The 23,177-nt window shown below is 39.2% G+C and overlaps 1 protein-coding gene across 6 annotated transcripts in view; it reads left to right on the forward strand.

Annotated features, from left to right (window-relative positions):
• SLC45A4 (solute carrier family 45 member 4) overlaps positions 1-23,177 on the forward strand; it is an 85,074-nt gene that overhangs the window by 34,979 nt on the left and 26,918 nt on the right. For 3 of the 6 annotated variants that reach the window (XM_039731535.1, XM_039731534.1, XM_039731533.1), the window contains exon 2: positions 12,939-13,557. In XM_039731535.1, coding sequence (XP_039587469.1) covers positions 13,314-13,557 — 244 coding nt within the window. In that variant the 5' untranslated portion in view covers positions 12,939-13,313. Of the gene's footprint in view, positions 1-6,549; positions 6,573-12,678; positions 12,792-12,938; positions 13,558-23,177 lie in introns of those variants that run through there. The other 3 variants (XM_039731537.1, XM_039731536.1, XM_039731538.1) reach the window with 3 other exon arrangements.

The following is a 23,177-nucleotide window of genomic DNA, read 5'->3' on the forward strand; positions in this document are numbered from 1 at the left end:
TCCAGAGGAGCAGTGAGAAGACTCTGCATCCATTATACTTTTAGGATCAGGGAACAGAAAGCTCTGAGAGCTTACAGAGCTGAGTCCCTGTCTTGTAGTGTGCCTGTTCCCAACAGCTGCTGCCAAACCATAAGATGATTAAACCACAGAAAAGAGTAGAGACCAAAACTCTTGTTCTGGTAGTTCTTCTGTCTGAGCAGAGCAGCAGAGAGGAATCCAGACTGAATATGAGTGGAGCAAGATGAGGAAAAGTCAGTGATGGAACCACAAATTTTAAGCACTATTATAAAGGTATGTGGATGACAGATTATGAATGAGAGCTGTTTAACTTGACTCTCTTCATGAAGCCCACGCTCCTGCTAGATGCTATTACTCAAGTTTACAGAATGCTGCTGTCAGTCTGTTGAGATGCATAAGCAAGTAGCCTCAGAGCACTGAAGGCAGCATTCACTGATCAGCTCACCGTTTGGTGAGTTCTTCCTCTGTTCTGTGAATAGTCCTGCAGCTCCTGAGCTGAGGTCCTTTAATGTTAGGTGCCTGTTAGCCTAATTCTAAAGATTTATCTGAGCAAGATGTTACTGTCCCTGTTTATCCGTCAAATCAGCACCCACTCTCCAAGCTGTAGATGGTGTGCCTTTTAAAATTATTAGGAGATACTCAGTCCTGAATTGAAGCTGTAGCTGTTATTTACACTCAGTCTGTGGAGTCCCTTTTATGTTCCTTCCTCTGAAGATAGCTTACACTAACTGCACGAGTATTTTGGTGTCTCTTTAAACAATAAAGGCACAAAGCCAAATTTATCCTGTGGGCTGTTCGGGTTTCTACTTCTTTCTCTGGATTTCCCCCTTGGCTTGAGATTTCAGGATCTATCCAGGGTAATAGAATGAGCAAAAGAGATTGCTTGTTCTCTGAGTGCACTTTGCAGAGAGAATCCCATCCCTTTCTGAGGATATTGATGTCTAGTAGGATAACCTGCCAGCTCAGCTGTTACACTTCAGTATCAAGCTACTTTGTGCACTTCAGTTCTGGTGTTTCCTTCATTGTTTTGCTCTTCACATATGCTGCTTTCAGTGCCTGCATATATTAAAGCAGCTCTGCCTACTTAGAGAAATACCTGTGATATTATCTGACCACAAATTCATTCTGCCTCTGAGAATGATCTGGAAAGGCACTCCAGCTGGTATGCAATTAGCCTTGCATAAAGAAACAACCACTAGATTAGCTTTGTTTTCTAAACAATCAATAGGCTGAACCTCTCACTGCCCTGCTCTTTATGTCAGCAGCCCTGTATCTGTAGAATGACTCAAGTGCAATCACTTTGAATCTTACACCTAAATTAACATTGGCTGTGACTTGTTGATTTTAAATACCTTTTCAAGGCAGAGAAACTCTCCCCTTCCTAGAAGAAGCCTGCCTAGTCCTGTAGACACTATTGCAACAATGTTTTTGTTCTTATGGATATTCAAGACAAGCTGCTTTAGCATGTGAAAGATTAATTCACTAAGGATGTTTTAGGTAATCCATCTGTGTTATCTGATAGTAACCTCCAACAAAATGCTTTTGGGAGGTTAGATGCCTTTCAAACAGCATTTGCTTGTTGGTTTTGGTTTTGTTTGGCGGGAGGTGGGAATAATAGCTCACAAGGGCAACCAGTGTTCAAGGTATTTAAATGTACATTAGCATCTCTACTGCCTTTGCAACCTGCTTGTGGTAGTCCCAGCTGCCTTGTAACAAACAGTTACATTGCAGCTGCTGAAACAATTGATTACTCTTAACCACTCTGCCTTGGAAACTTGTCTCTGTGGGGACTTCGAGAGGTGCAAGACCATGATCTGGAGGAAATGAGGATGGTTAGAGTTCCATGGATGAGATCTGCCTCCATCTCACAGTGCAGCTGTGTCCCTTGGGTTATATGTTGAGTTTCCCTTGGAGGATGGCAGCTGTGTGTTTTGCAGGAAGCACGCAGGAGAAGTTTTTGGGACTGACAGAGCATGACTGAATTGTCTGACTGTGACAGGACTAAACCTAGACTGGGAGTTGGATTTGCTTTCAAATATTCTCACCTGCAAGAACTTCCATAGTGATTGCACTGATGTTACAGCAGGGTGAAAACACTTCTCTGGTGCAGGAGTGCTGCAGGTCTCGCCCCAGAGTGGTCCAGATGTCTGCTGTTGAAATGGCATGGAGGCTGGAGCTTGTGCATCCTCTAAGAGGAGAACAGCTGACAGTCATTCCCAAATTAGGAAAAAATGCCAAATTCTGGCAAGCCTTTGCCAAGTATTTCATAGTTCTCCAAAGTCACAAATGGAAGAGGTTTGTGTCCTCTAAATACTGCCTTGCTAGCTGGTCTTAATGTATCAAGTCCAACTGCCAAGCACTTGTAACCTCTTATTATTTTAGTGTACATGTCAGTAAATATCTTATCCTGACAGTTCTAACAGGGTTGGAGCTTGGCAAAACGCATTCTAAAATAGCATTTGTTCATCGTCCAAAATCAAAATGTCCTGATCAAGCTGCTCTTAAATGTGGGGCTGCTTTTATAAACCAGCTATCTAAAGCTTATTATTTGCCCTAAAATGGATGGTTATAACTTGGCCAAAATATAGTCTGTTTGTTACCTGTATTTCTGTCTCCTGTAAGGTGTAACTCTTATGTGGTGTGAGTTCCCTACTTTGTTAAAAGTACTGGTTGTGGAAGTTCTTACTGTATTGATCCTAAATGCTGTAAATAAGGTCTGCAGTCATTGTGGTGGTGCAACCCTTTTAAGTGCTGATTTATCCATATTATTGACCAAACAGTAATTCTCTGGTTTTAAGGTTTAATAATTATTGGGGTTAAGAGGGGATTCTTAATTTTGTTTGTCTTGTTTTGTAATCTTACACCTTACTTAAAATACACAGGCTGTACATCACTGCTAGGTCAGTTCAAATGTTTATTTAAATAATTGAGAAACTAAATCAAATAGCTCTGCTTCACGGCAGTGTACATAAACACGTCTGTCACGCTGGTATTTGGGACAGCCTCAAAAACTGGAGCAGGGATCTGCTCAAGTGCTCCAGCAATACTTTTTATGGAGTGTGCTTTCTCAACGTTTGTTTGTAATTATTTGTGCAGCTAAAGGGAGGCGCTGGAGGTGTTTACCGAAGGTGCTGCACCCTAAATCTCCTCTCTTAGCACCACTCCTGCATCGCGGGTGTGGGGCCAGAGGGGTGGAAAGCGGCTCTTTTACCACACCCTTTGCAGCAGATTTAGGAGGAGGTGGTATTCTTTTGGTGCCAGGAAGAAAGTAAGAAATAAATGTTATCTCTAAACACCTTTTATTCCTTTCTTTCAGTACTGAAGTGATGAGTTCCATTTAATACTTCATCAGGGGATGTTAGAGTGTTTTCCTTGGCTCAGATGGAGGGAAGCTCGGCAAAGCTTGCGTGGGGAAGGGAAGGAATCTCTCTCCCCCGTGCTGACAGGAGACAATTTCCAGCAATCGAGATGAGTCGGTGTGGGCTCAAACTGCAGGTTAGGCTGTAAATGCTGGTTTCTTTACAATCACGGTGATGAGGTTCCCCTTTGATCTGTGAGTCCACTCAAACAAGGCAAAATGAGAGCACTTAGTGCAAGATGATATAACCAGTTACGTATACTTGTTTACAAACTGTTTGGAGAATCTGAAATGTGAGAAACCCTCTTCTGAGATGTTTTGGTTTTTCTCTGAGGGATTAATTATTTCCTCAGTGTTAGTAAAATCCGGTCAAAACCTGACTTCTCTTTCTTTGTTGGAGGGTGAACAAAATTCTAAGAATGTTTTCCAAAGCTTCCTTTAACAGAGTTTTCTGAGATTGAATGATGGTAATGCGTTTAGGGACTGGTAATTGAAGATAATTCCAATGAATTAGACTTTGCAGACATTAATGATATGCTAGAGGAAGTCGGCTTATGAAGATCTATGCTGTGCTCTTTTTTTGTCTTGATCTTGAGAATAGCTTCTCTAATTGTCTAATACATATTCTGTCAGTATTTGGGTTTCTTAAGTATTTGCAGCCTGAAGAAACCAGCCTGTGAATTTTCAGGCAGTGAATATGATTAGTTTAAATGCCAGTATGTGAAAATAATGTGCTTCTCACAGTAGCATCTGCAAGGGACGTCTAACTTTGCAGATAAGTAATCAGTCCTGGCTTGACTATTTTTATGGATGAATATTCATGCAGAACTCTACTCTCAATCTATTATAGAAAGTATTTCTTATTCTGGAGAATCAGCAAAGGTTGCTTTGGTGTATTCCATTTTCCCCACTGCAGTTGGGAGGACAGCCTAGGTGAAAGAACTTGCAAAAAAAAATGCTACTGGCAACAATGTCCCAATAGGATTGTTCTTGCACCACCAGCCCTGCTGGGTTAGACATTGCTCTTCCTTCTGCAGGAAGGTGGGATTGGTGCAGTTAATCCACCTGGTTATATATTAAGATGTTTGCTGATGATAGCCTTAATTTTGTTTTCCTCTGTTGTTCTACTTCATAGAGACAGAGGGGACGAATGTGTTTAATTCTGATGGGAGATAACATTTGGGTCAACATGGTTTAAAAACTTGAGGATCTTTTAATAGGACATTTCAAGTTGGACCATAGCTTTAGCTCAGGCCAGACTGAAGTTTGTGCCTATGTGACCAAATCAGTGAGTTTTCTTAGTGGCTTGCAGCTATGTCAGCCCATAACATCATGTTTGCACACTGTCTGAGTGATCTCTGTCCCCATGAGTTCTGTGCTTTTGTGGTGACTTGGTTGTTAGCTTTTGATTTTGAAAGCTGTTAGTGCTTGCTGTGTTGCTCTTTACCTAATTTTAGGTGTAGAACCTGCTAACTGGAGATACAGCCTCACAAATCATGCATGCCTATGTGTTTGCTGTGCTGTGAAACTGCTTCTGAGTTTGTTTTCTTCCCAGCCTCCCTGGTCTCAGCTGTTAACATTTTCCATTAGCTCTGAAGGCTTCTCTACTGCTATTTGTGCACATACTCCCTTAGCTGTTTACTTGTTTAATGTATCTGTATTAACACACATGAAGGTAATGTGAGTATATATGACTTTTTTAAGTATCAGTAAATCAAAATACAAGTTAAATCAGATAATGCCACATCTCCAGTTTAACAAAATGAAGTATTTCCTACTAAAAACAGCAGCAGCCGTGATTTAACAATGTAATCTGATCTAATATTAGTAACAGGCTGTGCCTTTAGGGAGCAGTATAATATCCAATCCACTGAATAAAGTCTGTCTCGCATTAAATTCTGGATCCCTCTTAAAAAGATGGCTTCCCAGAATTGTTTCAGTAATTGCATAAAGACCCATGATTTCCTACATATTTTTCCCAGTAATGAATAGAGAAATTATGTTGGCCCCCAAAATACAAATAATGATGAAATAGTGCTGTCTTACAAAGCTGTTCTCCCTGATGTCACAAGCACCTTCACCTCTCCACGTTACCTCTTGAGCTTTCTCTTCCTCCTCATGTGTCCAGGCAGGAACATTCCCACCAGGGGAGTTTGTCATGCCCAGACTGCCATCTGTGACTGCATCACCACATCTTCCAGGAGCTAAAATCTTACTCTTGGTCATCTTTCAAATTAGCTGTGAGGAGGTGGAAAGAGGGTCCCAAGAAAACCAAGGGGGTTCTAGTCAAGGCTATGCTTTGTGGAAAGAAGGAGTCAGGAAACCCTATGGAAGATTTAACTTAGGCAGGGCTGGATTTGTAAGTCTGTCACCCTTTAATAATTTCTGGAATTTTGTATACATACCGAGGAAAGGGTGCAACAAGGCTTCGTTAACCCTTCCAAAATCAAGCTGTTCACACCCCTCCTTTATGTTTTGGACTGTGGTTTGGATATTTATTTGTTGGGGGAGTAGAGGATGTCAGATGTTCAGCGTTAAGAGTAGAAAAGCTGCCAGCATCATCTGCTTCTCTTAGATGAATTTGTATTTGAAACATTGTGTTTTGGCTTAAACAGCAAGGTTGTAAAAGATATCAACTGACTTAGAGTCTGTGAAGAGTCCTGAAGGCAGGCAAAAGTTTGTGTTGGAAGAAGTGGGAAAAATGCTGTTTCTCTGTGTGAGGTGGATTGTTTCATATTGTTTTAATTCACAACGTGCTGCAGAATGACTTACCCCTGCCCAGACCTTGCTTCTGTGGCCTAAATTGTGTGGTAGCTTCAAAAGTAGGTCATGATGCAAAAGCACTGTGCTGTTTCCAGTGGCTCTTTTCTCTTTTTTTTTTCTTTTTTTTTCTTTTTTTCCAAATCTCAGGTTTCAAGATGAACTTGCTAAGAATCTGATCTGCAGTCAGTATTAGTCATAGGGTTGTTTGGGCACGATGTCCTTGTAGAAGAAGCTGGTTTATGCTGTTGTGTTTCAATGCCTTTGATTACCTAAATGATGAATTAGATGTTAGGACATGTCAAATGTGGTTCTTTATTGCACCCAGTTAGCCTTAACCTTTTTCCTTTGGCAGGGTTTTAGTGATTCACAACAGACCAGTCCGGTGTCATGTAAGACTGTTTTAAAGTGAGAGATTGACTTTCAGGATCTGGAGGTAACATAGCTCATGTATGGAAATGTTGTTAAGCAATACATTATATAATTGATTAAAAAAAAAAATATTCCTGAGCAAGTGTACTCTTCCCCCTCTGATAGGCTTAATAGTTCTCTTCTTAGAAAACAGTAGCTACAAAGCTTTCAATGTTTGCATTTAGCTGTCAGAACTCTTGAAACAACTGCCTGCCTATAATTGCTGCCCTTCTGAACCAAAGGCCTTATGAGTCACCTATATAGAAAGTCACAGAGTTTGTCTACACCTTTATGATGGAACAACTTCATCAGATCACAGAAGGATACTGAATGATACTTCCTCTGAACTTTGAGTAGGGTAGTTGAGCCCATTTATCCAGCTGGGCCAAAACTTCCAGGTATGTGTTCTAGATGCTTTTCTTCCTGGTGCAGTGACTGAGCACTTCAGTATTGACATGGGCCAAAAAACATCCCTTGTCACCAGTTCTGTAACTATAAACAGAACTAATTATCAGCAACAGAGGCACAAAACTGCCAGGGAGAAAATAACTGCCTGTTGGCCAAGCAAGTGGTGCTCTGCCCTGCATCTGGCAAGTACAAGGAGAATACAGGAGAGCTCTCCCAGCATGCCTGAGGATCCTTCTGCACAGCAGGTGGCTGGAGCTGGGCAGATGAGTGTGCTTTTTGACCTTGTGGCCTCGGGGACCCACCAACAGCTCCTTTCCTCTGTGAGCTGCAATTTCACTCTGGCTTTGGGTATAGCTGCCCAAAGGGACAATTCCAGCTGTTCCTGTGCCCCCCTGTTACTGTGGTATGGATCCCTGCAGCCAACAGGATTTTATACAGGATTTCTTTAGCTGCTTGGACATGTTTTTGTCAGCTTTGTTTTCAGCCTGGATCAGTTACAGTGCCTGGTTCACTGCTGTGCTGCTCGTGTGGCTGCACAGGAAGCAGTGGGAGTAAGGAACAAGGGGCAAAGAAAAGGAAGAACAGAATGGTGCTCTTAGAGGAAGTACTTGTTTATACCAGCTTAAAGTGAGTGAGAAACCTAGAGTGTAAGCAGTGGAATAAGCTGATAAGGTATTTTATATGATATTTCTTTACAAAATCAGTTGTCTGATCTCACAGAGTAGTTTTTAATGTATTTTGAGAATGAACAAGGCTTTGTAAGGTGGTCCAGCCATGCTTGCAGAGGGGATTGAAGGTCAGTCTTGCCTTTTAAGAACTGCTCTTTTATAGCAGCATTCTCTTTGTCTGTTGGTGTGGTGGAGCACAGAGCATCTGAACTCAAAACACCAGCAATTATGCTTGGACAAAAGCCATTTTACTCTTGAAAAGGCACAAGCCCAAACGATGTGTCCTTTCACAAGCCAGTCAGATGCCGAAGCAGAACCCATTGTCCACTGCACATTGAATTGTGGGAGGAATAATAAGTGATGTTTGTCTGCAACACGGTGTAGAAGTGCTCAGCCAAACACTTATTCAGCTTGAAGAAAAGACAGATAAACTCAGAAACAAATGATGCCTGAAGAAAAGACAGATAAACTCAGATGCCTTTCTTTCTAATGCTAATATTAAAGCTAAACTTAAATTAGTTTCGATAACACTTCAAGATATGGCCAGATTACTTAAAAACCTGAGCACAAACCAATTTGGCAGAAAAGTATTTGACAAATAAATGGAATGACTGGGCACTTCCAGGCTTGTCAATCTGACATGATTCACAGGTGAAATAGTGTGGTTGTTAGCATGGATGTCTGTGGGATGCACTCACTGAAGCTTTGGAGGAGGATAAGTTGTAAGGCTCTGGGGAGGAATGAAGATCCTCTCCTATTAGACTGGCAGCTTCTGCAGTCTTACACTTTTTTTCCAAGTAAATATTTGAAAATTTCATTAAAAACTACACCTATTTGGGGTTTTTTTGTTGTTTGGGGCTTTTTGATGTGTTGAGCAGAATGGATCACTGACAGGTCCTAATGTGACAATGACAACTGTGACCAGAATTATTAAAGCCTATTTAAATTCTGTAATAACTGATTAATTGATTCTTAGCTATTTTCCTTTGTGAAGATAGTGGTAAACAATGAGAAGTCATTGTATGCAATGATGGTTCAAGGTGTCTCTTCATCCTTCCTCTCCTCATGAAGAAGGTAAAATTATTTTAAACGGTAGAATCTTTACATTAGAGTACTTTCAACATCATTAGAAAATAATTCCTGTGAGCAAAACTGAATGCAGCTCTTCATTTGAGACCTTTGGTCAGTCTGTATCCTTGCATGTAAAAGAAAGTCATGATAATGGAAGAGGCAGATCTTGAAGACGGAGATAACTACTTGAATGACTGGAAGTTAATGCAATAAACTTCAAAGAAGAGGATGAGATAAGGGGTAGTTTATCTCTGTTCAATCCTCTCCTTTTTTCCTTAGATATTCAGTAGTGCTTGGACAGAAGTGTTTCAGTTTGCTCATTCCAGTTTTTCATAGCCTGTGCTCATTTTTGTCATTGTCTTAGGTTTTTATAATTAGTGCATACCACCTCTTCTGAGATTGTTTCTTACACCAGTAGATGCCTGAGGAAATGCCCAATGGCTTTATAAGAAGAAAACCACCCAAAAGATTTGAAATCTCATGGTATCCACTTGGGCCCATTTAACTGTTTTCTATTTGCCAGCTTTATTACAGCTCAAAAAAATACATTTGTGATTACCTGAAACGTGCTGTAACTCCACAGCTTACAGCCACATGCTTTGGCAATGGTTCAGAAATTCTAGTTACTTGTCAAACAGGGCATTCCAATTCCTTGTTAGCAAGAGAGATCTGGAAACATGCATCAAAAATAGTTCAGTCTTAAACAATTTGGGCAGGATCACTGTTAACCTCAGTTTATTTTGGTATTGATGGGTGTGCTACCAGTCTGCTGACCTCCAGATGGTGGCATCACAAGTGCAGGAACGCTGCTTGTGAAACTCCCAAGTCCTGAACTTAAAAACACACTGAGATGTGTGACAGAAGTCATTTGCCCGAGGCATCGTGTTGGATAATTATGTAGTGTGAGCTCTTTGTGCATCCTAAGCATCATAGTGCTCCCTAGGGAAAAGAAAACCATGGAATTTTGTGGGCTACAGATATGGCCTATATAACACTTCCTCTGCTTTGGCAAACCCTGAGGAAAAGCAGTGATTTTCCTTTGGTTCTTTGATGGTTCACAGGCTCTGTCTGTGAAGAGTACCTATTTGAGGCTCAGGATTATTGACTTGTCAAGCCTGTAACATGTTTTGTGTTTGACACAGTCATATTATGCCTCAGTGGAAGGTAGGTAGTAAAATATAACAAAGATAAGATTGCAAGCAATTTGAGAAGCTTTATAAAATTTTGCTTACAGATTTGATTTTGCACTATATTACTCACCTGTTTTGTTGGAATATTAACTATTGCTTTATATGTTTTTGTCAGTGCTAAAACATGGCCAAAGGTCAGAGTAAAATATGTGCAATTAAGCTGACAAAGAGCCAGTGTCATGAGTCCCCTCCTCCCATAAACACAAGATTAGAAATATTTCTCTATCTAAAGTTCTCTTCACACCCAACCTGTAAACAATGCCCAACAGGAATCTCTTCCCATGGATGAAATTCTTCATTCTACTGCTTTATTTGTTGTTAGTTATGAAAATACCCGTGAAAACCAGCCATGAAAAACAATTAGTGCTGGATGCAGACATCAGAGAATTCTGCATTGGTATTTTAATCCAGCTTCTCTTCAGGTGCCATTTACTTTGGAGTTCTTTGCTGCATAAAAGCCTCTGTTATATTTACTTCCATCAGGTAAATGAATTTCTCTCCCTCTTTGAGAAGAAAGAATGCCAGTATTCAGTCTTGCCAAATTCAAAATGAACTTGGAAAAAAAGAAGCAGAATATATATCAGTCTAAAATGAACATGAACACAACTGAGCAGGGCTTAGGAAAGAACTGAAGACCTTTCTGAGAGCCTCTTGTTATTCTCTGGCTCTTGTATTAGACGTGCAGTTGGAGTCAGATGAAAGTGCTGCAGGAAGTCTAGCGTTATGCTTACCACAAAATTGACATAATGGAACAGTAATTCTCTGTTCTTTTAGATAAAACCTGTCCATTGTGCCTCCTCCTATTGCACTTGAACACTGTAACTGCTTTTCCTGGCATGTTTAAAATATGCTGTACTTATCTGTGTCAATTACAGCTTCAAAGTCTACCTCCATCTACCACCCATTATTCCTGGCTCTTAAATTATCTGATCACTCCCCATCATCTTCCACTTCAGAAATAACTTTTTCAGTCATCCCTTAAGAGCCTTGCTCAAATGGGCTAAATCTCAGATATCTGCTTTTGTCCTGCCTCTTTATCCTCTCCCAGAACAAATGCTCCTGGCCTGGTGTCATCCTCCTTGCCATGTGCAGGCTGCCCCAGTGCATCACAGAATATTCTGGAGAGATGAACTGCCTTCCTCAGTGCCTCACCCTGAGGAACTGCATGTGGAAGGAGGTGTTTAGAGAAAGGGAATTAAATCCTTCACAAGAGGGGAAATCAGGCATGAGAAGACAGTAAAGACTTTAAACCAGATCATGCAGGAGAGTAATCCACAATACTTAGTCTGTGATGCAACATAGATGTTCTGCTGAGTTTTGGATATTAAGGGCTAACGTGTATACTTTCAAATTCTATTGAATGTCGTGATGCCTGAGTCTGCCAGCAGTTAAACATTTTATGACTAGTCTGTAATTAAAATAATTGCTTCCACTCCAGAACATGTATTTTGTAGGCTTTACTCTCTCAGAACTCGTGTTATGTAAGGTGGATGTGATTTTTTAATACACAGAGTACTTTACATTTATGATAAACTACTTACATCTTAATTTCTGTTAATTCTGAGTGGGTAGATAAATGCTTTCCAAGTCCTTTTTGTTCTGAGCTATTTAGTGCTTATAGATAAAACCTTGAACTTAAAACTTGGTTTATACTACTAATTTAGTAAGTTATTTTAGCTTTCTTGTGGAATTTAAAGGTTTGTCCAACTCAAACTAAAATTTTAGTGTTAGTTTGTTGTTGAGGTGATCGAATGTGAGAATTCCAGTAATCTTGGGGAGCCTAGAAGAAGAAAAGATGTGTACCAAAAAAGATGCTTTTGAATGGATGAATAAAATATGTACAATAAACAACTCTAAGGAGGATGTGCTCAGGATGGTGTTCTCATGAGGCACTTTTGGTAGAACAGTGTATCAGGTCCCACTGAAACAGAGCTGCTCTTGTGATGTGCTTTGAACACCAACCATAGCATCTGTTTCCTAAGGCTGTTTTAGGCTCACCACTTAATGATCTGGTGTGTGCTCAGGCCCACAAAGAGTTTTTGTGGCTGCAACTGAAGAGACAGGGAATTGCAGCATGGGGACTTCTACTGAGGCCAGCTTTGCTGCCAGAGCCATCATTTCATGGAACCACATCCCTGAGGGGTTTTGTCCTGGGCTCACAGTTCAGTCACTCTGTGTGCAGAGATGTAAACATGCATCCTGCTAATACAAACTTTATGTAATCTTTTTATAAGATGCTTTGTTTTCTTCTCTAAAGTCCTTAAACACATTTTAATTGGCATGGTGCAATATTTGTACATCTGCTTAGATTTTGTCTATGGCACAAAGGAGGGAAAGGTATAGAGAAGCTTGTCTTACCTGGTTAGAATATATTTTCATAATTTTAATGTGGAAGATATTGTACCATTCTGCTTTCACAGATTTCAGCAGCCTCACAGGATGTGGGAGTAAGATGGTCTGGTCTTGTGTGCAGAAAGAAGATGAATTCATATGCTGTGTATATCTTCATTAAAGTTTAAATATTTAAATATCAATCCTTAGTTATATTCATCATGCCTTATTTTGCTTATGCCTCCTTGAGAAATATCTTCAGTATAAAATGGTGTGATAGTTACTGCAAAGTAACTTGCAGCTTCCAAAAATCTAAATGGAGATGTGTGTGTGACCATGGTAATTGATGAATCATCTTCCTGGCATAGAACTGGAATATCCTATGCTGTTTCTGAAATGCAACCTGCTTTAAATTTCCCAGAATTTTAGTCTTGTGCTCGGTGTTCTGAGGATCTTGGACAAGTACCCTGGCATTCTTCTGTGGCTTTGTGTAGGACCACAAACCAGAGGAACTGGAGTACAGTAAAGCATCATTTAAATACAAGGCACAACTGCTTTTCAATGGAAAGTGCAGAGGTAGGAGGGAACGTGGAATAAAGGACCCTACGCTAGGCAAGGACAATGGAAAGCATGAAGCAGGAAATAGGTTATATGGTTAAGGGGGGGGACACAATATCCTGAAAAAGCCTATTGAAATTTTTAAATGCTTGCTTTTTGTTGCAGATTAATCAGCCACTCGATGGGGATTAACAGTGGAGCACCTCTTTGTGTCGCCTTTCCACCTCTGTGTAGCACGAATAACAACTTCAGCACTTCTTCAATAATAATTATGAAACTGGTATTAACTGAATGGCAATTATGGATTTTTAACTCTAACTCACAGTAAACCAGCAAGCCATATGTTGAAATTCTTACCAAATAGCTTTTCATTCTTAATGTCTCGTATCTATACAAGAAGTTGCAAGATACCTGTTTGTACAAGAGGAATATAAGCATTACTTGCCTGAGGAACAGAAGCTGAAAGAGAAGACACCCTAACTTGTTCGTGGAGTTATGGTAGTATTATTTATATAGATATAACAAATATATATATTTTTTATGGTAATGAAAATGGCTCCTCAGAATGCTGACTCGGAATCTATGCAAGTTCAAGATCTACCTGTGGCACAGCTTCAGAAACCAGAAAACAAGGAGAATGAAAGTAGGGAGGAGACCATTAGTGAAGGATCCATAGACCGGATACCGATACGCCTGTGGGTGATGCATGGTGCAGTAATGTTTGGCAGGGAATTTTGTTATGCCATGGAGACAGCTTTGGTAACACCTGTATTGTTACAAATTGGTAAGTAATTCTCATTTCTGTGAGTCGAAGCTTTCTATATATTTTTGCATTGATTGAAGCCAGGCAAAGGGGGAAGATGCGTCTGCCAACTAAAGGTACACAAGGTAAAAAGGATTTTGGATTTTTGCCTTAGTGCTTGTAGCACAGATTGAGCTGTGTGGTCATGTTTAAATGGGAAGGATTTCTACATGCATTCATCTTCTGTGTAATATTGCTTCCCTCTGTAAAAAATGTAACCTGATTTAATTCTAAAATTCTCTACTACAAGGTAAGTGTCCTAGAAACTAGAAACAATATTGGACTATGAAGGATTGCAGTGAAGCATTTTTTTAATTTAGGGAGAAATGCTTCAGGTTACAGTACTTTACAATATCTAAACAGTTAGATAAATTGTTTTTTCCAGTGAATTACTGCATTTATTTCTAACCACTAGAGAGTCTTGTTTTGTGTGATTAATCTGCAGTTTACAGCATGTGAATACACATGAATAAACTATGATACCAATGGCCTTAGATGATAATGGGGGGAGTGGTGTGGTTTAGAATAGGGGTAATCAGTGTTAAATTTCATGGTGAGTATTGTCATTAGGTTACAAATAAACTGTTCACATTAATAAGAGTATCTGATATTGCCTTTATCAAATACAGAAACTTGTCAATCGTATATTGGAAAATATTACACAACATGGAATGGAAATGCCAGATTGAGTGGGGAGTAAACCAGCCATGTGTGTGCACTGTATAATTGACTATATATTTGTATATTATATGTTTGCTTTGGCTTACCTGTGCAGGTGTGCCTTACAGCTTGCTCAGCTGTGGCCAAACTGAAGCACTCAACCAACTAAATAATAATGTTCAATGAACACTATTTACAACATTGTTTAAAAATTTCCAGGTTAGCATCTTGAATGAAACACATGGGGGGTTTTTGTTTGTTTGACACGAAAAAAGGGCATTTTAGATTCAGCTTGTGAGCATGTGATGTAAATCCCTTCATGCAGTCTTGCTGCAGTTAAAAATGTGTTTTCATATGAGATTGCTAGTTGGTTTATTTTGAGTGAATAATCAGTACAGTTAGTGCCATGGGAGATGCTGATGCATCGATGTTTTCCTGAAAATGTTAATTTTCAGAGCTCATCAATGTTTTCATATGAAATTGCTAGTTGGTTTATTTTGGGTGAATGGAGTGAATAATCAGTACACTTAGTGCCATGGGAGATGCTAATGCATCGATGTTTTCCTGAAAATGTTAATTTTCAGAGCTCATCAGATGGTCTTCTTGGATCTATTGTTTACATAGTTAAAACAGATTCTAAAAAGCTCCAAAAAAGAGCTTTTGTGATCAATCTGACTTGCTAAATAAAACACATGTAGCTTCATCTAGGAATGTTTGTAACGTTTGTAACTTGTTCTGAGGTTTTGGCTTTTGGGTAAGCTGAGATTTAGAGACTTCAGTCCCTTGTACTGGCAGCATTGATTCAATAACTGTCTACCATAAACTCAAAAACTTGCATTCTGCTTTGCATGGAGAAGATCCCTGGTTTTGTAAGTGACCTGTACGTTTTTGTTAGCTTTGTTTGTGCTGGCATTTGGATGATTAAAATGTATGGCTGGCTAAGCTGACTTTACCTTACCATAGGGTAAGGTCAGACAGTATAAATAAACCATCCTCGTAATTACTGACCTGTCTTCCAGTTTACATTTCTTTTGTGAGCTTTTCTAGCTGTTTCCTCCAGATAATTGAGAAATATCTCTTCCCTTCCTTCCCTAACTCCAGTGATCAAAATAACATTGGGATTTGGGGGAAGGGAAGAAGAGGGCTCCCATTTCTAGAAAAGCTGCACATCGACAAAGCAATGTCAAAGTCTGTGGGGATGCAGCAATGATGTTCCAAGCCACAAACATAAGAAATGGAGGTAGCAGTTACAAATGTCAGTACTTTGGGAACTAATTGAAATCTTTCTGCTTGGCTTCTGTGCCCTCAGCAGGGCTAAAACAATGTTGGATTCACTAAAGGGTTAAGTTATTCACGGGTGACTTGTCTGGCCTCTTTGTTAATTGCCTCTTACATGGTTCTGTTTACCTTTATCAACCTCAACATCTGTCTGCCTCAGCATGAACTATATTTATTCCTCACTGGAGGGGGTTGCAATATAGCTGTCGAACTGATGTAATATTCCCTTTGCTTCTTGTTTTGGTAAAAGCAAAGATCAGTTTCTATGAGATTAAATTGGCTCGAGAAACAAGATTTGAGAATTGGTACCTGGGGTGGGGTGATTCAACCAATTTTGCTTACAATACACTGAAGAACAAGGAGCCTTTTGGGTATCCAAAAAAAAAGATGGCTCTTTACAGAATGTGTTGAATATTAACAATTAAACTTTACAGTGTGTGCTTGTTCTTTTCTGTACCTGGGAAAACTTTGATCACTGAAATAATCTGAGATTCTTATCAGATATCACCATGAAAACCTTAGGCACATTAGTATGGTGTTACACACTTTCTGCTTGCAAGTATTTGACTTTCTTTGCAGTTTGAGTACCCTGGATCAGAGGTGTAGTTATGATTTGACAGATGACCAACCTGTCCTACTTGTTCTGTAATCCACAAGATTTTATCAGCTGCAGGACATGGTCACTCTGATGGTCCCTTTCCAGTTTAGTGGTGGTTGAACTCATTGTGTTTTAAGTTTCCTGAAGTTCTGAAATTTTAACAAGAGAACTTGAAAGCATCAGTGAAAACTGTTTGACTCAATGCATACTGTGAATTGGAAAGGTGCTGAAGCACCCAAGTTACTGCACCCCTACTGAAAGAAGCTCTAATTTCTGACTTTATTCATTGTCTTTATTGCTATAATTGATGTTACATTGCTGTGTCAGAAATGCAGCTACAAATCTAGAACAGCCTTGTAGTCATAACTGGGCTTTAGTAGCCTAGCAACAAGTACAAGCCAAATATATATTGCATGTTTTTTTTAATTACAGCTTGCTCTTGGGTTTGTTAGTATCTGCAGCTTAGGACTCAAAATGAAGCAGTGAACTTGTTGAGAATTCAAACAATGTAAAAAAATGCCAAATATGAAAATTCTAATCAGAGTCCAGATGAAATTATATTAGTTGACACTTACAGAAGTTACAATCTCTAAAAATCTCCATTAACCATTTTGGGACTTGTTCAACAAGCAGTTTCTCTCAGCCAGGTTAAATTTTACTAGAAAATATACTTTCAGGACCTTCAAAATTTAAGTTTTACTTGTTCATGAGTCCAAGGATTTTGAGAAACAGAGTGATTGATGTTATTTTTGACTATTGACACTGCTGTTTGCTTCCCCTGCACAGAAACTACAAATTCCATAGGAGCAGCATGAGGCCTTTGTCTTCTGAAACATCTGGTACTTAATGCTGCTTATCTGTGAGAGGGAATTACAATCACTGCTATTGTTTATAAATGATAGTGTATTTTCTTCCATCATTAAACTTGGCTTCTAAGGATTAAGTCTCTAAAATCATCCCCAGTTCATAAATTCATGGAAGATTTGGATACATGATAAAATTATTTTGCACAGGATTTTGCTTGAATAAAAGTAAAAGGAGGAGGAACCAGAGACTGGTGTGGTGTAAACTTGGAGAAACTGCTTTTTGATGAAACTTGTTCAGTGAAATTGCAATACAGTACTTCTGTTAAAAACACTTTCAATCATTAATAACAGCATAACTTGGTAATTTCAGATTATTTCTACTTTAATTTAAACAAAATGTTGGTTTTAATGCAAGATGTAAATTCATTTTAGTTCTTCTGAAAGGTGGGGTCCATGTACCTGTTTCATTAAGACTATGGAAGAAAAAAAAAAAAATCTGTATTTTGTGGCTTGGGGTGGCTGCTGCTTTCAGCATGGAAAACTCAGTCTGACTAATGAGTAGTGGTAGCTGTAAACATGAAATTTCACATTTTATATTTAATATGATAAAAGCTTTGTCAAGCCTTTACTGTTGCTTCAAAGGCTCTTTCAGTGCTATTGAGTTTTCTATGAATAGTTAATAGACACAAAAGTGACTGTCAGCACCAGGGCTGTTCCTCATTCCCCTGCATAAATTAATTACACTGGTGCTCTTTAAAAGTATCTATGTACATTTACATAGTTTCATAAGGAAACATAAGGAAAATGAGTTTGAATGTGCTGTTTACCTTTATAATGTCACTTAAATTTAGGGATGTTTGTCTGGTATAGCTGCAGGAATAGCTGGTTTTTATGCATTTCACATCTGAGTGCTTCTCTGTGATGGCATCACTTTGTTTTACTGTGAGAGTTAATGGGTTCTTGTAGTAAACATTGGCTAGTCTGCCATTAAATACTGAAGTTGGTAATTTTTAGCTTACACTGATCATCAGTGTTTTTAGGCAACAACACTGAAAAATAGAATTTCTGGAAATTGAGTATTTCACTGCTAATTATTAGATTTTATTAAAAAGAAAGGCTGAGCTACAGAGAGCAGAATACCATAAATTGTTTTTGTTTGGAAATTCTTTCTCTCACTAGATCCTTTCAAATCATCAAAATGCTGTAGTTGCTCTAGTTTCATATACATAGGAAAGCTGTTCAGGGGTTTGGGCTGTTATTTTACAGCTAAAGCAGTTACATATAATATCTCATTAAAAAAGAAATTGTCTAACATTTAAAATTCATCCAGCCTAAAGCTTAACAGACTGTGCATAAAGGGTCCTGAAATCTAGTTCATGTGAAATTGCCAGTATGGAAAAAGTGTGTTAAGCAATAATTCAAAGTGCTGATTTTGAGAAATCTCTGTGGTAGCTGAGAACTCATTATGCAGAAGAGACTCAATATTCCAGAGTGAATTCTTTTAGTTTGCTGTAGTGACTCTCTCCATTGAAATGTAGTGTTGATACCTGCCTGAGAAGAATGCTTGTAGTTAAAGGGAGATTATGGAGATGTATTTAGAGACCAAGCATGAAATGTTACAGATGAATTGGCTTCTAGGTCTGTTTCTTCAAAGGAATTCAGGTATCAATTGCTGACTCAATTCCTGTGGAAGCAGAAAGCTTCCTAAGGCTAAGCCTGAGATCAAAGGAAATCTAAAAACCTGAAAGATTTCTTGGGGAAGAAGGGAACACAGAGTTGCATGGGCTGTTAGAGGCTGCCTGTAATTGAAATGAAAAAGAGCTGAGTGGCTGGAAAGCCTCTGGCAGATGGAGGAAGCTCTTCAGCACAAAGCAGCACTGAGTCTATTTCAGCTCAGCTCCAGCAGTTGAGTTTATTCCTCATCTCTGCCAGAGGTTACATTAAGGTTATGTATTTTTAACTTCCTTTCTGCAAAGCTTCATCTTCCATTTCAGCTGTGTCCTACCTTACCTTTTCTTACCAGGAAGAAACTGAGTTGCTATAACCTGGCCTTTTACTCCCAGAGTTTAATTCCTGTTCAATCCAGCTGCATCTGTGCTCCCAGGCATGGCTCCATTTGGTGCTGAGAGTGAATTGCAGGGTCTGAATTTCTCTTTGGAAGAATTAATGGCTTGAGAGCTGACCTGTCCCAAGAGAGGGCTGTAACACAGCTAACCTGACGGCAAGAATTGAATATATAGTGGATCCAGAAAACCTGGAATAGTAAACAATTAAATCCTTTTTTCAGCCTTGTTAGCTGTAGTTAGTCTGTAAGATCATGTAAAGTTTGTATTCACATCTCATGTGCTGGAATGTATAAGACTGCAGATACTGTGCCTGAGGCACATGTTAATTGCCCTATAAAACCTCCCCACCCATCTTTTTTTACTTATTGACTAATTTTATGCCCACTAAGGAGTTGTGTAAGACTAATTTTACTGTACTTTTTTAAAACTAACAAGCAAGCAGGCTTTCATATCATGTATCACTCTTACATAAAATATCTTTTGACCTGGAAGCAATAGCAGCTCAGATTTTGAACACAGATAGCCTTAGTGGAAGGTTGGGTTAAAGATATATTTAAAGCCCTTTTAAAAGAAAGATGCTATGGAACTGTTAAGATTTTTTAATCCTGGGGGCAGTTAGGAGCATGTGCTTTATTTCCATATGAAGGCAAATGCCATGCAGTTTGGCAGTTGTGCAAGAGCTATTCCTTACAGCATTTTTTTATATCAATGTTCTGTTTTCTTTAAGTAACACTGAATCTGGCATTCAGAGGCACCACTGATAACACATGGCAGATTTTCAGCTGGGTAGTGTGAGGATTCCTGCTGGCTCTAGGGTCCTACAGACTGTGAGTTTGGATGAAAAGCCTTTCTAGGAGAGAGAAGTTAAGTGCAAATGGCTTCAGAGGCTGCTCCCATAGCATGAAATATGTTTCCTATTACTACTTACCAGTAAGTAACTTTTTGTTCCCTTTTTTTGGCTGAATAAGGCTCACTGGAGAAGCTACTTCTAAAATAAAGTTCATATTTTCCCATTCCATTTCACATTTTCCCATTCCAAATCTTTAACAGAATTCCTTGAGCTTTTAATTGTGTACTGTGGGAATTTTAATGTAGTTTGGGGTTTTTTTCCCCTAACATACAGAGTGTTCACAGTAAAAACTGTTGTGTGAGCACTCTTTGAATCCTCAGAAGTTTTCATTTTTAGAGTTTGTGTGGTCTGAGGATAGAGCAAGTGACCAATATATGACACAAGAAATATGAACAGGTCTGAAAACTGATAGAAGCAGCACAGTGCAGGGTAAAGCAAACTGTAAAAATGCAAGCTGTCAGTGAAGGATGGAGGTTTAAAAGCAATTTTTGATTTCATTGTCACCTCTGTTCTTCAAATACTTTTTTTTCTCTGCAGCAATAGACATTTTAGTCTGTGATTTGTCAAAAGAGCTTGAAGCCTCCAAAAATAATCACTCTCTTAAGAAGGAAAGGTACATCTCTATCCTTATGTAGTTGCTTCTTCCTGTTTGTAGATATTTCCAGCATGCTTCCTACCTTTTATCTGGAGTAGCCAAGGGTTAGGAGAGGGTAAACTGTTTGGATTACTTAAATGGACTTTCCCCTTCTTTCCCAAATTCCTTTTCTCCTGCCCAAAGATCTAGTAGAGCACAGAAACAAGGACTAATCACTGCTAGAAATTAATGGTGGTGAACTGGGTATGGGACCATATTAAATTAAACAATTTAAAAAAAAAAAATTGTATCAGCCAATAGCATTAAATTATTTTTTCAGTCTATCTAAACAGGGTTTTTATATTTCTCTTATTATTGGGTCACCAAATTGACTTGAAATTCTTTCCTCTCACACATACCAGACCCACCTTGTTGTGAGACTCAAGGCAAGCCTTTCTGCTGCTTTCAAGGGCAGTTCTAGAGTAGAAATGGGTACAGATGGGAATAAAGGAACTGCAGGATCCCTGGATTTTTACTAAGATTTCCTGTGAGTAGTGAGGGAAAGATTAGAGAAGTAGGGACAGACTTTGGCCTCCTGGAAATGCACTAAAATTGAGTCATTTTTAACACACATTTACGCAATGTTTTTCTTAGCCTAAACCCTTCCTCTTAATCTGCTTTCCACTCACATACCTAACATCTCTTTATACTTCTGTCTAAACACCCTCATGTGGAAGAAGATGTCAGGAGAAGCCTTGAATGTACGTGCATGAATTTTTCCGCTCAGGATTTGAGTTTGACCCTCAGCTCTGACCAAGAGGTAACTTTGCCATAGCAATAACAGATGAAACATGATAGTGCTTCCATGCTGCTTTATTACAAAGTAATTGCCACCAGGGCAGCTTTCCAGCAGGCAATTGCCTGTTCTTTACTGTAAAAAGAAACCTTTCAGCTCTTGGATGGGCCTCTGGTGGCAGAGACTTGCAGATGCAGAACTGAGATTTGGATGCCCAGCATTGCTGCTGGTGACCCCACAGCTTACTTCAGTGGGTTTCTGTTCAGTGTGGACTGTGAGACAGGTTATGAAAAAGGAATGGCTGGGAGCTTGTTAGTGAACAGAAGTCTTAGTTTTCAAGGAAATAGGATTAAAGCCACTTTGGAAATGAAAAGACTGTTAACAGGCCAACTCATGTAATGTGTTAATATAGGATTGTCAGAGCTGCAGCCCCTTGGGCTCTGTTCCCCTCATTCTCCTGTGTGCTTGTTGCAAGAGTCTTTCTGTTGTGATGCCCCTCTGGGACCCCATTTAATCATCCTCTTTTCACCAAACAACAGTTGAAGAGGTTTCAGATAACTTCCTGCAGGCTGTTTTGCAAGAAATTATTGGAAATGTTTTGTGCTACTGATTCAGTTTGATAATATTTAATACAAGTCCATTTCACTAAACAGAGAAAATCCATGTTATTATGGATTATGTCTGCATTAGTTTGGATAAGTCTCCTATAGCTCATGTAACTCCATAAACATCTTTCTCTCCCTGAAGTCTTGAATAGCTGGGTACAGAGCAGGAAAATCCATGTTATGGATTATGTCTGCATTAGTTTGGATAAGTCTCCTATAGCTCATGTAACTCCATAAACATCTTTCTCTCCCTGAAGTCTTGAATAGCTGGGTACAGAGCAGCACAGATGCAGATTTTTCCAAAATAAGATGAACCCAACTCTGTTAACATTTGGTGATATCTATAGCTCATGTAACTCCATAAACATCTTTCTCTCCCTGAAGTCTTGAATAGCTGGGTACAGAGCAGCACAGATGCAGATTTTTCCAAAATAAGATGAACCCAACTCTGTTAACATTTGGTGATCTTCAGTTGGAGCCTCCAGGTAAATTTTTTCCAGGGTAGTAGATACAGAGCATGTAAACTGAAGAATTTGAATCTGAGCTTCTGTTCTTTTTAGGGAATGGTGACTGCTGGGCTACAGTTTTCTACAGCAAAGTTATGTGCCATCTTTCCAGGCTTTTGGGAATCCTCTGTGTGAGGAGAGAGCTTCCACACTTGGCTCAAAAATGTCTTAACACACTTTGAGAGCAAGAGTGCTTTTCCCCATGGAGGTGCTGATATGGGGAAGGGTGAACAGAAAGGCTCAGTACCTACAGTGGCCTGGTTCTGTCCTTGGTAGAACAGCTTTGTCTCTGGCAAGTGTCCCATCATGAGGCAGTGCAATTGTTTTTATTTTGCCCGTAAATTGTGTATAACTTCTGCTCAGATCATCTTCACCTTGAATTTCTGTCCTCCCCTGAATCCCAGTGTCTGTTCTTTCTGGCTCAAGTGATAAACAGAGCTGGATAATTTTCTATGTGTCCTCTGTATTGGCTGTATAGAAACATGAATTTCCTGATTTTATCAGTTGTGCTGCTCTGTAAACAATAATCTTTCAATAATTCAGTCTATCAGAATTGAGCTTACCTACCCCCCCAGCCCCCAGGATAATCTGCAAATTCCAAAAATATCATGCTTTAAATGAGCTCTTGATCTGGAAGTGTTTTAATCCCTCTTACAAATGTTATATCTGGACACTTCTGGAAAGTAAAGTATTTCTTTGGAGAATAGAGATCAAGTTCATGCCCTTTAAGAGTTCATGTAGGTGGCAGGAAAATAAATATTAAGTTACATATTCTAAAATTAGTATTAAACTTGGGCATTCTGGGAAGAATCTTCATGAATTTAAACCAAAGTGTCTTGGGTATTCAGATAAATGATTGTTTA

The sequence above is a fragment of the Passer montanus genome, unplaced genomic scaffold, assembly GCF_014805655.1.
Source record: "Passer montanus isolate IOZ18808 unplaced genomic scaffold, ASM1480565v1 scaffold78, whole genome shotgun sequence".
NCBI lineage: Eukaryota > Metazoa > Chordata > Aves > Passeriformes > Passeridae > Passer > Passer montanus.